Below are 16,956 nucleotides of genomic sequence, written 5' to 3' on the forward strand. Positions count from 1 at the left end.
CTGCTCGCTTGACTTGGGGGTTTTCTCAGAGGGAGATGACCGGGCTGCCGGGGCGCTGCCGAAGTGACTTTTGAGCCGTGCGTGTGTCTCCCTGCCTCGGCGGAAAGAAGCGGGAGCGTGGGGTTAAAGCCCAGCCCGGGATAAAGGGGTTTGGTCGGCGGGGTGGGTGTCCCCGGTGGGGACGGAGCTCGGCCGCGGGGAACGGGAGCGGTGACAAGGGCAGCGGGGAGGCGTGAGGTGTCGGCGGGGGGGGGGGGTGGGTGACCCTGGAGTCTGCCGGGCGCCCTGCTGCCGGCGAGTCGTGAACAAAGAAGTGTGCGAAGAGCCGTCGGCAGCCCTCCCGTGTAAATTGAACTTCAAAAAAAAACCGTAGCCGGCAGTAGAAAAATCGGGTGAAGAGAGAATTCGGCGATGCAGCCTTGTTAGGAAGAGTGTTTGTAAGATGAAGGGGTATATTCCGTTCTCCTCGGGAGAAGATGCAAGGCTCATTGCTCCTGTGGTTTTGAGGCCACTGTCATATCTGTTTATTGTTTTTTGTTATTTTTTTTTTTAATACGTGGCTAATCGTACCTCATAACAACAAAATTGCGTACAACAGCTTTTTAGATGAATTTGATTTAATGGTATAAGCAAAAATAAAGAATAAGAGCCCTTGACTTTACTCTTTGTTGTCTGCGTTTGCAACTGACTGAATTACGACTTGCATGTAGGGTTAAAAGTGCTGTCTTCTTTATTTCAGAGCTCTAGGGGAAGATGTTGTCTCTTCTGACATCTTGCGATTAAGATACCTGAGAACAGGTTCAGTAAGAATCCAAGTACCTGAAGAAGACGCTTACGAATGTATTGAAATAAGAAGCTGTAAACATTTTTTATTCTGTCGTCTGTGCTGCATAAGAAAGCATAATCTGAAGCACTTCTCAGACACTCGCCCAGATGTATGAAGCCTGCAAAGCTCGCTGTCCAAACTGATCGTTTCTTAGCGAGTGGTACATCCACGTTTGTGGTATGTATATAGTACCCTGAAGAAAAATCACTTTCTCTCTAAAATTCCCAGAAGGAACATTTTATTATGGACAGCTTTTTCTGGATGTATATCCAGAGAGATTAATGCCTGTAATTGAAAGGCATTTAGTATACACTGGCTCAGTTGGCTTTCCCTCAGTTTTTCCAGATGTATTGTCTCCCCTGTACGCTGGGAACACACACAACTGCATAAACTACAGATGCAGCCATGGAGCTGTATGAACTTTTGAGCCATATGAGAAGTATTGTTGAGCACTGGTATCAGACACCGCTTCATGATGTCAGCTGAACTGTGATTGTGTTACGCTAATCATAATAAAGCATACAGAGTGACACCCTTCCTGAGAAGAGGCTGTTCAGTTTTACAAGGAAGGTTACCTGACTACCTTAACCTCTGTCAAGTTCTGCGCAGAAGATTTTTTCTGCGCAAGATGAATGCGTATCTCCCTGCTCTGAGATGTTGAAGGTGTACTGCTGCTTATGACAAATCCAAGAGAAGAAGCTTTATAAAATGGCTCAAACCAGCTTGCTGCAGGGAAAGCCGTTTTACTGTAGGGAGTGGGTTTTCCACAAGCTTCAGCACTGCCTCCAGGAGAAAGCTAACTGCAGCAGTAGTGCTGCCAACAAACCATCTCTTGTAGCGAATTCTGGGAATAATACCGGTGGTGTCTCTGGGAAAGGAGCTGCCTGGGGTGTATTGTTGGTAGGAGGGCCCGGTAGTGGGAAGACAGCCCTCTGTACTGAGTTACTGTGGCCAAGCTCACCTGCAAACCTACAAAGAGGCTTACATCGTCAGGCTCTAGCCTTCCATTTCTGCAGGGCCCAAGACTCTGACACACTGTGTGTTGGAGGGTTTATTAGAGGTTTAGTTACACAAATCTGCCGCAGCGGACTGATCCAGGGATATGAGGACAAACTAAGAGATCCTGCTATTCAAAGTCTCTTGCAACCCGGGGAATGTGAGAGGAACCCTGCTGAAGCATTTAAAAGGTAAAAACAAATTAAAAAAACCCTATCGAAAATAAAACCCGAATAAAAAAAAAAATGCTGGCTTCTGTTTAGGTCTTCCTTCCAAAGAGTCTACCATGCAGACAGTTTAAAACATGTTAGTTTCATGGCTTGTTACCTCTGTCAGAGCTTGCAGACGACCTACTGTGGAAAAAAGTCTTAAGTTTGTCCTTATAGCTGACACAAATAAATCTTTACTTTTTAAACAAAATTTATTATTAATAGTGAGTTTATTTACATTTGTATATTGATACTGTCAGTTGTAACCAATGTTTTGGAAAGACTTTAAAGTAATTGACTTCAGAGTAGAAGACATCTAGTCAGTGGCCTTCATGTGCCATAAACGTAGGGCAGTTGCCCTTTGTAGACCTGAAACAGACCTTCTAGGACCCTCGCAAAAGCTTCCAATATTGTGCTCTGTCTAAGAGGAAGCTGGACTGATGGATCTCTGGGTCTGATCCAGCACATCGGTTTTATGTTTGTCTAAAAATATGTGGTAGGAAAATGTCAATTAACTCCTTATGTTACTTCTCACAATATGCACAGATTATGTCAAATCTTTATTGCTACTTATTTATAAGTACGCCAAAGTGTTGAGTGGATCAGAAACTTATCACGAGGGCTTGCCCTGCCCCTTAGAAGGTTTGTCAGCTATCTAAGCTGAATGAAAATATTTATTTTTTTACCTAGTGTTCCCTAACAAACCGAAGTCTCTTCAGTATGTCACTGAGAATTTTGTTTCTGTAAGGATACTAATGTGTATGTGTGAGTGTATATCCATAGATCACTTAAAACAATGTGCTGTCTTGAGCACAGCCTTCACAAGCACGTGTTTGTTGGTCTTTATTCCTTTGGGTCACAATGAAGGAAAATTCAGAAAGGATGAGGCTTGTCTCTAGCAACAGAGCATCAATTGATTGTGTTGCCGGTGTAAAACTTTCCTGGAATATTAGTTAAACTGAAGTTCTTTAGTATTGTGCAGCGATGTAACTTTTTGTGGTACTTAAGGGTTTAGTGGATGATGTTTGCAGTATAAAAAAAAAAAATTCCTCTCTCTTCTCCCCCCCCGGCTACTCAGACTGGGTAAACAAGTACTGAGGTTGAACTGTAGTGCTTGCTTATATTGTCATGGTGGTGTAAAAGAGCCTTCCAGTTCTCATGGCTGTTATGTCCTTGCCCGCTGAATAAACAGGATGCATGTCTACATTGTTCTCAGTGTAGTGTCTTAAATAGTCTAAACCAAGACTAATTCTGGATTTTTTTTGTTTGTTGCTAAGTGAAGATGTAACTTCTAGCAGCTATTAAGGTCCTAATTTCAGATGTATTAAGCCCTCTCAATTTCTAATGACTAAAAACTGGGTGAAATTACATGTCTATAAATGGCATAGCAGACTGGCCATCTAGCTTTAGGCAGTCTTTTAAAATTATGGAACTGGATTAATCTGGTGAGTAAGAGCCCGTTTATGTTTAAAAGTCTACTACAAGGAAATCTTAGTAATTTAGTACAGGCAAGTTCTCTCTAAGAGCTGGAATTCTTCCTCTGTTCGAGACATGATTGCCGTATTCCAAAGAACAGGAGTTAGGTAAATGTCTTTAGACAAAAACGCAATATGGAAATACAAAAGATACTTGTGAGTCAGACTCGGCTTTTTAGATAAGACTGCTTTTTATGAACACAGGGTTTAATGATACCAGTATATGTGGTACTAGTCTTTCCCCTCTCAAATTTTGCAGCAGTGATTGTGAACTCTTATTATTAACGCTAAAAATACTTACGTTGTAGTACAACAGCTTCAGTCAAGGAGATTTTTTTTTTTTGTTTGGCCCTTCATGTATTCCCTTGCTGCCCACCTACCCTGATCCCCTGCTCTCAAAAGCAGCTGTGGTAGATAGTCTTCATTCTCACATTTCAGATCTAAGGGAGATGAGGTGTTAGAGACAAGGTGCTGTACTGGGAATATAAGTTTTCAGCACTGTGGCAGGGGACCAGGAGATGGCTGTTGACAGCAGCGCTGCGAGCTTGTTCTGCTGCCTGTATGATACAATCACTGTCCACAAACAAGAGGAACTTGGCAACCCCCTTCCCATCATCAAATACCTCGCTCGCTTGTTAATTGAACTTTTGTTAATATATAAAGCAAGCAAGAAATGTTTAACAAAAATGTGTTAGTATTTTTCATGGTTTCTAAGACTTATCACTGAGCACTTCGGTATTCTGGTCTGGTGTGTTGATACATGCTTTCTGTTAAGTGAAAGTTGTAATGTGAAAAGAGTTCTAGGAAGACTCAACAGTCAGTTGATTGCCTGTCGCATTGTGAAACAGCATAAAGCCCTCGTCTCGGTGCCCCATTGATTTTTACCTTATTTTAATTTTCTTTATTCGGTAGAAGAGGGGAAAGATCTTTCTTTAAAGACATTGTCAAATTTTTGCTCTGCTTTGCACAGCTGCTCCAGACCCAGCTATGTATTCATGGCCTAAAATGGAAAGACTTCTCTTCATAAGTGCTAAACAAGATTGCGCCATTCTATTTTTGTGCTAATTGTCCTAGAAATAGTAAGAAAGAAAAACTTCCTAATGCCTCGTAACACGCCAGTTTATAAACGAGATAAAGCTCATTACTTAAAATAGTGAATCTTTTTCTGACGGATGTTTTTTTTAAATAGGTTTTCAGCAACCCTGATGGTCACAGTGATACATGTGCAAGTGATGACCCGGAGAGTTAAGACTTTTCTCCTCCTGTTTGAATGTCTTCTCTTAAAAATTTCTCATGTATTTATAATCTTAACGTGCCCTAAAAATTCTTTCAGGGGCAGATCTTGCAGATTTGAAGAGCTGGAAGGGCTGATCTATACAAATGTATTTAACGAGCATTTGTTGCTGCACTGACAGCTGAGAGAAAGAACTGCTACTTACAGCACTGCTTCTGAGGCACTTTTCTCACGCGTGCAGTACTGGAGCAGAAAGCAGTCTTAAACGTAAGGGAGAATGCTGAAACCTCACATCCAAATTTTAGGTGAAAGTGAAGCAGAAAGTAAAAAGGAAATGGCAAAGAGTGTTACGGACTCCGAAAGTAAGAAGAAACGATGTGTTAAACTGAAAGAATCTAATTGAAAAGGTCTGTTAGGCTATTCTTCCCTATTTAAATAGAAAAGTCAAAATCAGAATAACCCAGATTTTGCAATGCTATCTCTAGGGTTGTGAATGGGGGTTGGTTTGGGGTTTGCTGCAGCAAGTTTATACTTCCAGCGATTGGTAGGAATACCGGCAGCTATCAGTTACCCAAGGCCATGAGGACATAGAGGAACTCTGATATAAACCATGGGTAATACTGAAATTTGTGCGAACTAGCCTGAAAAAAGACATTCACCCTTATGATCCTGGTTTACGTTTTTCAGACAAAGGAGATGACATTAAACACCTTCAGACAGTAGGGGAAGGCACATAATTCCCACGTGCTGTGCTACAGTTAGGATTAGCGGTGGAAGGCAGAGCTTGGTTACTTCACAGCCCAGAAAGCGAACGTTACTGGAAGTGTTGACCTAGTTTACCCTGCAGAGTTGAATTTCTTTTGCAGCCATTGCTCTGAGTTTGAAAGGCAACCACGACCAGAGCTCCCGAGTCAGTTCCAGAGAATTTAGAGATAGAACATGTCTGTTAAATAACATAATGGTTTTAAGCTTGCGGTAAACTCCATTTTAGTGTGCGTTGGTCTAGTAGAAACTTAAAGCAAAATTTGAATTTTGCTTGGGTAAATTGCTGAAATTGATAAATTGCCGAAATTAATAAATCCCCCAAAAATGGTGAATTTCCACATCTGCCAGCAGGTTGGTGCAGATGGAGCTGCTTTGCTGTCATTCACAGATGAAGTTTCTTGTTGTCTCCTGCATGTCTTTTCAAGAAACTTCAAATCTTGTGAGACTTTTCACATACTGATTTCTCACATATTGAATTTGGGTCAATGATGTTCAAGTGTTTTTTACTTGTGAAGTGTCCTGAAAGTTAAGTGTTTCTAATACAATTACTTTAACGTAAGATGATCTGATCAAAGAGATTTTTATTGGGCGAAAAATGAAGCTATGAATTCAGATTTCCACTTACTTGCATTGCTGGAATTGCATTCCCATGCAAATAGCTGTCCCTGATCAGTAGGGACCCAAGAAAAGAACAATTTAAAAGAAAAAAAAAAAAAACCAAACCCAAAACTGCTGAACAAATTTGTGATTGTATAAGAACATCATAGAAGTTTTCTCAAGCTGATGTTACATCTTCTTTACCAAAAAAGAATATAGTGGAAACTATGCCCCAGAACTTAAGCACCCTTTTTTCAGAAAGGACTCCAGATTTATTTCTTTTTCTGTGCACGCTGGTGCTAAATTCAGTGTCATGGTTCCTTTTTCAGGTTCCCAGACAAGCACAGCTTTTCTTCTATTTCTAACTCCTGATCTCTGCTGCTCATATTTGAAAAGGGAAACCCCAGAGTTAACCAAGCTGGACAGGTGGCAAGAGGCACCCACACCAAAACTTTAAAATAATGGCAATAAAGAATTGTTGGATGTTGCAGTTCACGCCCTAGTGCTCTGTGAAGCTGTACTAAGTAGCTGTGGTATTAGTTCCTCTGTGTTTGCATGCACAACAGATTTGCATTGTGATGGAACGTGACCAATAATGTTAAGTGATACAAAAAGTAAAGCAGTTTTATAGTTCTCTAGAATATGCAAATACCTGTAGACTCGATTGTAAAAAGTGTGAGAGGTCACGTAAGGTCTTATGCTGACTGCAGGTTTGAAGCAGGGGTTTATGTTGATTAAAATTGAAAGCTCTCTTGTATGAGTCATTTGTTTGGACAGCATTAAAGTACAACAAATCTTGTGCCAATAGCTGTTATCTATGTAAAGTTACTTTTACCTGTTTGGAGGAGAACTCCAAAGGATTGAGCCTCTGGTGTTTCATGCTTGGCAGTATGATGGAAATCTCATAAACAGAAGAATTCAGAGTAAAAAAAAAAAATAGGACTGTCAATCAATGCTAACAAGTGTTTTCTCCCCCCCCCCCGCCCTTCACCTGTGTTGGTTTTCCATGCTACTAATTTATTTTTTTCTTTTTCCTTCCCTGTTTCCCTCAAGAGTGGTGTATCGTCAGAAAGCTGCAAATTGCAGGTGATTGAGAGAGCTTTTACCCTTATCTAAATGATAAGGGGAAACAAGTTTTGTTTCAAGTTCTGGATTGTTTGTCTGACAATGTAGAAAAACACAGGGTTGTTCAGCAAATGTTCTGTGACTGTTGTCCGGGGACTTTAAATCTGCAGTACTGAAATGCCATTTTTCTTGCCATTTATTTAGCATAGAAGAAGGAACAGGTTTAGAAATTGAGTTGTATGCGATAACAGATGAAGTGTGAAGAAGCTGTTCTTTTTAGAACTCCTTGTACGATCTTTGAAGCCAGTAATATAATTAAAATTATCATGGACTGTGTAGGCTTTATTGAACAATTAATTAGTGAGCTTTTCACTGTTTTGGAGTAGCTTATTCTTAATTACAGAAACTTAAGTGGTTTTTGGAGTAAATCTGCAAAGTTGAAGGCCAGCTCCTCTTTAGTTCTTTCCTTTCCTTTTTTTTTTCTTTCCTCTTTTAACTGTTTACTTTCGCATTGTCTTTAGCTAACAGAAAGTTTCAAATCCACTTTAATGGCTGAGGCCAGAGATTAATTAGAGTATCCTGGCTCTCATGGGGCTAGTCTTTGATACTTTACCCTACAAACTTTGAGTTTTCCTTGCTAGTGAATTAACCACAGTACATGCTTCTGCTGCTGTTTGCAGCACCCAAAGTTCTGTGACTGCTGTGAAAATAAGCAGTATTAATTTTGCTCTGGAGGAGGTGAGGTGGTAGCATGTGATATTCGGGCTACTTTTCTCTTGCCCTTTTTTTTTTTTTTTAAATGAAATGCATTTAGTGAAAGTCTGGTTTTTCCATGAGCTTAGGAGGGATTGAAATAAAAGATACGCTGAGAGGCAGCACATTGGAGACAGTTATAGATGCCTGAGCTTGGGTTACTGGAAACTTGAAAACTGCTGGGATTTCTATCAATTTATGCTGTAAGACGTTAGTAATTCAGTAGTAATCTTTTTATAGAAAAGAAATGCCTTGACTCTTCTCAACCAAGTCTCAAAGACTGTCTGGAAGTGATCTATGTCTTTCATCTCCTTTCTTCTGGAAAGGGCTGCTACACAGCCCTTCCCTCTGCTTCTGCAGCTCCAGTACAATCTTGGTAGCTGTAGCTTTGCAACGGTTACAAGGAGGGTGTGAACATAGATCTTGTCAGACTCTCTAATTTCGTAGAGCTATAAATGGTAGAAACAAAGCCAAGGACTAACTGTATCCTGTTTCATGTGAAGAAAGATCTGAATGCATAATGAATTAATTTACAAGACCCTTTAAAGAAGAAAGTCGTTAAACTTCCAGTGTGTTTATTCATTTACCACATGTAAAGTTCAAATGTGCAAGTGACTGATTTCGACCTCAAGAGAGGAGGTTGGAAGGGGACCTCAGAAAATCAAGTCCACCATCTCTTTCCCCAGGCAGAAGAAACCAAGTCTGCTTCTGAGAGATGCTTGCTTCATCTGCTCTTACGCTTCACAATTCTTACCAGAAAAAAAATTTCCATATGTCTAACCTGAGGCTTTTTTCTTGCTATAATCTAAGCTTGTTACTGCTTACGGAGTTCTCCAGGGACATGGAGAATAGATTCTTTCTTCCCTTTTTGGGACAGCCTTTTACGTATTTGAATACTGCTTTATTCTCTTTCATCTCATCTTTAAATTAAAGAATTCCAACTTGTTAGTCTTTCCTCAGAGGTCACACCTAAGAATGTGACATTAAAAAAATCCCTTAGCTAAACAAAGTTTTCTGTATTTAAAGGGAATTTTTCTTAGCAACATTTTAGGTGTGTAAATATGCAACATTCTACTTCTGTACTTGCCCAGAATTTTGTCCATTCTGACATCTTTCCCTTATGCTTGACTAGAATGCTGAAGCTAGCTGGATCCTAGCCCAGAGGAGCTTGATCTGGTACGAGATTGAATTCTGCTTTTAGGAGGAGCCATAACCATTTTCAGTTAAAAGCAAGTTGTTTTGTGTTGGGTACCTTTTTGTAGACTTCCTGTGGTGCGTCGATGGGTTGTTCAAGATCTCAGCCCCTACAGCAAGCCAAAGGAGAAGTGCAAGCAGTGCTCTAGCAAGGGAGGTTCTCGGTGGTCTCTCCCACGTAGTCTTCTGCCCGTTTCGAGTCTCAGTTTGAGATTCCACAGAAGTTGGGTGTCGGAATGACAAGCTCTCAATTCTGTGTGATTTAAGGCTAGATTCTTGAAAGGATTTAAGTCTCTCTGCTTTTTGAAAAACTTAAGACTGTCAAACATAGCCATGCCAAAACATAAGGAGCACACGCCTCTCTTTATCGCTGCCAGTACTATGTACTCAATCATAATGGAAAAATTACAATTTGATTTTAGTATCTCATTTCTGGTGAAGAAAGCTTGTGTCAAAAATACGTACGTTCCACATCAAGTGGCTGAGGTACTTTTTAATTTAAAAAAGTTTACTCATATGGATTTCATCAGAAAGACTGGACAGTTTTACAGTCTTCAGCTCCCTAGTAGATTGATCTTCATACTGTGGAGGCTTACACTTAGTGATTATGTAGCGAGAGACATAAAATATTAAAAATAGCAGACAGACTTCACAGCACAAAGCCTTTTACAACTCTTTATAGGAAGCAGCTACATGGAAGCTGATATCTGCAAGATCAAAAGATCTTTTGAGATCTAATGAAGAAAAATGGTGAACAAGACAGTCTGTATGAAAGAATTAAGGAACAGTACAAAAAAAAATGTATTGCGCTGAACCTTAATGCTGTCTCCAGTAAGGTGGTGTACTGTGAAGATGTGAACTACTACTGTGTATTAATGCTAAATGTGTGGTAAAATGCTACTTGTCTTCAATGTAGCTTACAAGTTACAACAGTTCAAGTAATTACGAATACAGTTTCTGTGCTGACTTTCACTTTTGTGTGGTATGAGTCTGTTAATTTATAAGTATTTACATATTTGTCATGTATATTATAGAGAATTCTAGTAAATACAACATTTGTCTACATTTTAATTATTCAGTAACATTTATTTTATACTTAAAAATGATAGAGGCAGGACACCAACTGAAAATCATACCAATTCGTGGGTGAGATGAGAAACTATTTTTGTAAGAGCATGCACAAGACGTTAAAAAGAATCTGCCAACTCAGCTTGTATTTCCAGCTCAGTGAAAGTGAAGTTGCAGAAGGTAGATTGGTATTTCATAAACTCGCCCTTGTGAGAGCATCTTGACTCTGATGGAGCTTCTGATTCCTAGTACGTACCTGTAACGTGTAACTGATGCTTTAGACTTTTAACTGATGCTAGGTTTCATAGAAAACGCTGTGTTCTGGTTCTCTCTAGACTATTAGAAAGTTTAGCGTTGCCTGAAGCTTAAGGACTTTGCGGCATGTTTCTCTTTAGGCTTTTCCCTTAAATCTGTGGAGTTGACGGGTCACATCGCAACAGTTAGTGTTTCTGCAAGAGCAAGTTGTATGTTCTTCTTTCATTGTATGGAAGCACTGCATACAGACTGAACATAATACCATTTAAGGTTTTAACCTTTTCAGTTTAAATTACCATAAGAAAGTTTCCCTAAGGCATTTTAATAATGACAACTTACATAGACCTTTTTGTCTTCTACTTCTATAGGCATTAACATTTTGCCTTTAATCTGTGTGGCTCAGTTTTAAACCTTACAGGTTTTCCTGTAAGCTGTTTAGTTAGACGGACCTTCATAGCAATTCTCACTTGTTAATTATTTCCCTTCCCTCCAGTTTTCTATGCACACGTTCATAGCTTGTGCAAGGATTTAAGTTTCTTTTCTTTTCTTCCTTTTTAATGAAAAAATGAAAAGGATTTGGCGGATTGTGAAGTAGAAAGGACTTAGTGTGTCTGATATACTGGGAAAAGATAGTATTGAAATATCGCCTCCTGAAAGTGTTAGTGAAGCAATGCATTGAAGAGGTTTCAGTTCCTTCCATGTGATGATGTGTACAATATACTGGGAATGGTGAGAAATCGTCTATCTTTGTCTAGGAGCAGGAATGTTTTGAATAGTTAATGCAGAAACACTTTATGATTGAAGAATTACTGCTCAGAAAGAAATAATTGGGGAAAAAAGGCAAGTGTGATAAAAAAATTTAAGAAAATAATTATGTTGGATTAAGGGTTGAGTTGTATATAGGTGTTCAAAGGTATTGCAGCAGAGGTGCTGCAAAAAATGTAGATGGGTAGGTTCCTGGTGCACTTGATGACATCAAAATGTGATGGGATAGCATGAAAAAAGAACTGAAAATGAGATCAAGAAAAGAAGGCAAATAGGGAGATTTATGTAGCTGATGGAGTGAAAGGGGCAAAACAACTGCAGTCAAAGTCCTCTCTATGTTGCATGTTTGCAGATACCTTCACACAAAGCAAGGACCAAAAAGTCTTTGCTGTTGCTAGAAGGAGGTCAGACTTTTTGGCTCAGTTTTGGCTGCTGCTGTTTAAATTGACAGGAGTGGGAGGAAGAATGGGAATAAAGAATCATATGTGAGTGGACTTTCGGTCCATGGCCCATCAACAGTGTCTTTTCCTTGTTTTGGTGGGTTTTTTTTTTGGTCACGTACTACTAAGAGTTGGTAATACTGGTGCGTGCGCAGAGAAGGGGAGATTCCTTGTTTGGGGTTTTTTTTTTGTTGTTTTTGTTTTTTTTTTTGTCACGTACTACTAAGAGTTGGTAATACTGGTGCGTGCGCAGAGAAGGGGAGATGAGCATCTGGCTGCATAGATGCAAGCTTGCGTGCTAAAGGTCCGTGATACCTTAGGAGATGAGAGAGGAAGTGGGCATGGCAGCATCATATTTAAGGTTATTTGAAGAATCATGGAGTTTTCCTGGAAGAAACAGAAAACTGTTCAGAAGCTCTAGGTTGGTTAAGGAAAATACCAGCAATATAGAGATTACAGTAACGGGCAGATACGAATGAACCTCATGAGGAAAAACTGTTAAGAACGGGATTACAACATGATTTCCATCTTAAAGCAGTTAATTAACAAGCCTTGGTTTAACTACATTAGCTCTCCTGCAGTCACGGTGAGCATGATACAATCACTAAGCTGCCCGTCCGTTTTCTATGCTTTCATGGAGTTCAACAGGACATTGGAAAAAAGCTCCATTTGTAGGTAAAGTGCAGCTGATCTGCGATAAGAGCAATCGTATCCTATATGATTGTAAATTACCCTAAATTAGCAAAGGAGTATCAACTCTGCCTTCTCTACCAGATGGAAACTTAAGTCGTCAACAACACAAAGAGTTTAAGAAAGAAGAATGTTATGAACTCTTCTGTTACGTTGCTGCACTGGTGTAAGTGATGGCAGCGGTACCGCATGTGGTACACACATCAGTTTTGACTAGTCTAGAAACACTTAAGTAAACTTTCCAAACTTTTACTGCATTCCATTGACAATTGTGTGCATCATTTGGTTTCAGTTGCTTTATTTTGTATTGGAGAGTGTTGCCACTTCCTTTGCTTCAGCTTCGTTCCACTTACTTTCTCTTAAAAAATGAAGAAAAAACGTTATTTTTTTCCCCAGAAGATTCGTAGCAGGTACTGCACATTCACATTAAGTTTGATTTTCATGATTTCAGGTATACTTTTTTCTGTAGTACCTCCTTCTATTTTAAATTATGGTAAAGTTGCCAATCCACATAAACATTTTGTGTATAAATTGTTGGGGGGGGGGGAAGAGGGGAATGTAGTTTCTGTCACTTGTTCTTTTGTAGTTAAGGCTAAAAATAGATCTTACTAAATATAAAGCTATAGAATCCATTCCCAAAGCTAAGTGCATTGCTGCTGTAAGATAATAGAATCAGGTTCACATGGTGCTAACCTAACGATGTTTTTTAAAGTAAATTACAGAGAAGACACAGAAAGGATCAATAGGAGATTTACAGTCAAATTAAGAGAAACTCTTATCTGCTTGGGGCTGAGGGAAGAAAAAAAACAGACAAACCACAAGGTAACTAATATGGATCCAGAGTGATGCACGAGGAACACGTGCTGTGGATTCTACTTTGGGGAGTATGGGAGAATAATTTTGAATGGGACATACAAAAGCAGCTCCATCTGTTGTCTCTTCAACTAAGTGCAATTAAAGGTTAGGATCGTCCCTTTTACTTGAGAAAATAAGATGGAAAAAGATACGTGGTAACGCAAACATAGGAGGAAAGCTGTCTTAAGTGCTTGACTAGTAAGGTAAAATCTTAACAGCTTTTCATCTGGTATTTGTGCAGAGGATTTTCTGAAAATGAGGTTGGACAGTATAATCCTGCGGTCAGTTCAACAGTTGGAGTGTGGGGTGCTTTATGATGATGTGCAAGAAATGAGAAAGGCAGGTATAGAGCAACTTTGATTAGGGAATGATCAGGATTTCAAAATGTTGTTTATCCTGGTGCCTCCAGGTAGGCAATTCAAGAACCCCCTGTTTTGAAGAAACAGCTTACTGCTGAAATAGCCACTGCAGCGCCTCTTCTTTGTGCTTCCCAATCAGTAATGTATTTTTTTGTTCTTTTGGAATCAAATGCATAGGAAAAAATCTAATTAATTTGAGGATTGTCAGACTGAACTGCAGTAATAACAGTGACTGTTTTTGTATCGTGTGCGTTATGCTATTGTCTTTTGTTACACGGTCATGGAATAACAGAACGTAGGGCTGGCTGGATAGTAAACTAGAATATAGCCTGGCAAAAGCCACACAATTGAATGTATTCAGTGCAGTTTTCCACCTTTCTTATCTGGGTTTTTTTTGTTTCTCTTTTGTGGCTAGCATTTCTCTCATGTCAACAAATACAATCGTATACATGGAAAGCAATATCTGTTTCTTCAGTCGTGTTTATGCTCTGCATAAATCGAGATGGAAGAAAGAAATGGATTTTGTTTATCTCCAAAACATAGAATACCAACAACTTCAAATGCCTGTAAAGCTACAAGAATTTAAATTCACTTGTATACTAATGTGTTCAGGTAACACTGCCCATAGAAGAAGATATATTTTTGTTGAACAAATAAATATTAATTTTTATATGGCTAAGGAACCAGGTAGTTAACAAAGAAAGCTGAAAAGACTATATATTTTACTTTGCTGTACCTTTGGTTTCATAAATGATTTAAAACTAACTTTGTAATTTTAATACATTCTGTTGCATATATAAACTTGTTAGTTTTCTTATTGTGGTACCCCACTCCTACACGTTGCATTTCAGCCACAGACTTCTGAATATTTGCAAAGTAAGTTAGTATCCTAACTTCACAGGTATGGAAAATAAGGTGCAGTATAGGTAATTCTCTCATTTCAACTAGTAATAGTTTTCAGTGAGTCTGATTTGATGCTTGCATCTCATGCATTTGATGTAAAGTGTACTTTCTTTGACACCCCCTACCTTTTTCTTTTTTTCTTTTTGTTTTTTTAAGAAAGAGATTGAATTGTGGGAACGAACAATGAGAATTTAATTGATGCTTAATACAAAGAAAAGCAGTGATTTTTGACCCTAATAAAAGAGAGCTTTTAAACAACACCTGGCGGATGACAAATCCCAGGGGTAAATATAAATAACAGCAACTTAGGCAATGGCTCAAAAACTGGGGGTGGAGAAGGAGAGGAAATAGGGCTGTTCATATAGGGTCATGGGACGGACAAAGAGGAAGATAAGTGAGGTAGTTAATCAAATGCCTTAGGTGTCTTTATACTAATGGAAAAAAGGTATGGGGTAAACAAGCAGAACTGGAAATATTAGTACACAGCCAAGGTTGATTTAAATGCTTTAAAAGATCTGTCAGGATAACTTGTATAACTGGTATGTTAAAAAACAAAAAGCAGCTTGTTTAGGAGTTGCTTTGTGTATCGTATGCTTGCTTGTGGTTCTAGAATAAACTAAAGAAGTTAAAGCCACTGAAAAATCTGTGAATAAAAGGTACACATTACACGTGGTGATAGTTTTACATGTGTGATATCTACTTAAAGGTTTGTTGGTAAAAGTGTTATCTTTATGGACTGTAAATAAAACTACCTAGCAACTACCCTATTAGACCATCCTGTCTATCTAACAGTTTACCTGCTTTGGCAAAGTATAGTAATTGTCAGTTACTAAGAGAGATTCCCACACCTCTAATCCATGTCTTTCCTAAAATACAAATGTTTTACTCTACCAAACCAGCAAGATCAAGTAAGCTAAGCTTCTTTAAGATATCAAATGGAATTATCCAAGGCATAGAATTTGCATGATAATGTCTATATAGGTGAAAAATTTGAATAACAAAACAAATAGGGGATGAACATCAGCTGGGAAAGCATGATATAAGCAGGAGTCTGTCAGTGACCATATTTCTAATGTCGAAGAGGAGAAAATAGCTAGTGGGAAGACAAATTTGCTTCAATCAGATTGGAAAGAACTAGCTGAGAAAATGAAAGGCAACTTTTGGAGATAGTGACTGTGAAATTATCTTAAATGCATGATGTTTAAAAGAGGAGGATAAAGAAGGACAAACTAAAAGCAGTGGACTTGGAGATGTAGTGACCTCAGATAATTTGTGGGCAAGATCTCATGAAGACAAGTATAATGAAAGAAAGGAATTAGCTGGAAAGAACACGGAAGTCTCAAAGCAGTATATTAAATGTCCAATTTAGTGAAACCGAGCTCCTCATCATTCATGTGTTAAACATTAGAAGGAAGACTGCAGAAAGAAAGTAGATCAACTACTGAATACGAAAGTAAAAGAGTAATGTGAAAATGAGGGCAAAACTGAAAGTTCAAGGTGCATTGTTCGTGTTTCCTGCAAGGTGCGTTTTGTTTGGTAATAAGAAATTATTCCATACATATGTTAGCAGAAGGAAGACAATATCCACCAAGTGTTGGTCTGCTATTCACTGGGGAGGAAAAACTGATAGCACTGGGAAAGCTGAAACGTTCAATGCTTGTGTATATTGCCCTTTCTTAAAACAGTCATTTTGCAGCCAGCTAACATAATTAAAACTAGCAACAAAGAAGTAAGAGTACAGAAGAACATAGCCTGGGACAGAAAAAAACCCCAACATAGAGTAGGTGAGATGTTTTCAAACTGTTCAGCCTATGGACTGTTACTGATTATCTTCAAAGGACAGGTTATCTTTATCAGGATGGCCGAAAATTCAGACTTGAAAGAAAAAGATGTATATTTAGTGCCTTGCTTTAAAAAGGGACAAAAAGCGTTGAGGAATTAGAAGCATGTCAATCAAAATAAAAAATGCCCGAACAAATAATCAGACAAACTATTTGCAAGCAGCTGGAAGATAACAAAGAGTTGAAAAACAGCTAACATAGTATGGCATGGTTTGGTTTTCACAAATCTAATCTAACCTCTTTTTGTAAGAGACAGAGTAATAGTACTTGTGGATAAGGGATAACCATAAATGTCAATTTTGATTCCAGGAAGGCTTTGATGCTTTCATGAGACTCATGCAAACAGGCTACATGCAAGGTAGTAGATCTGTATTTGGCTACACGCAAAAAGAGTTGAGTAACTGTACTTAGTAATTATCAGTAGTTCATTTTCATACTGACACAGCACATCATGTTGGGTTTCATAGAGGTCTGTCCTGCGTCTGTCTCTTTTCAGTGTGTTCCTTAATGGTCTGGCTGGCTGAGTAGAGGGAAATGGTTATAAATCTTGGATACTGCTGGCTTCCTTGTAATGGCCCTTGTGTTATCATAGAATCATAGAATCATTGAGGTTGGAAAAGACCTCTAAGATCATCGAGTCCAACCGTCAACCCAACACCACCATGC

General features: G+C 38.9%; 1 protein-coding gene across 1 annotated transcript in view; it reads left to right on the forward strand.

Moving 5' to 3' along the window:
• The first annotated feature begins 766 nt into the window (after positions 1 to 766).
• ANKRD50 (ankyrin repeat domain 50) overlaps positions 767 to 16,956 on the forward strand; it is a 42,829-nt gene continuing 26,639 nt past the window's right edge. Inside the window, exon 1 of the mRNA XM_009289499.2 lies at positions 767 to 2,013. Within this exon, the coding sequence (XP_009287774.1) occupies positions 1,535 to 2,013 (479 nt within the window). The 5' untranslated portion in view covers positions 767 to 1,534. The remainder of the gene's footprint in view (positions 2,014 to 16,956) is intronic.

The sequence above is a fragment of the Aptenodytes forsteri genome, unplaced genomic scaffold (genome assembly GCF_000699145.1).
Source record: "Aptenodytes forsteri isolate BGI_AS27 unplaced genomic scaffold, ASM69914v1 Scaffold109, whole genome shotgun sequence".
Lineage (NCBI taxonomy): Eukaryota > Metazoa > Chordata > Aves > Sphenisciformes > Spheniscidae > Aptenodytes > Aptenodytes forsteri.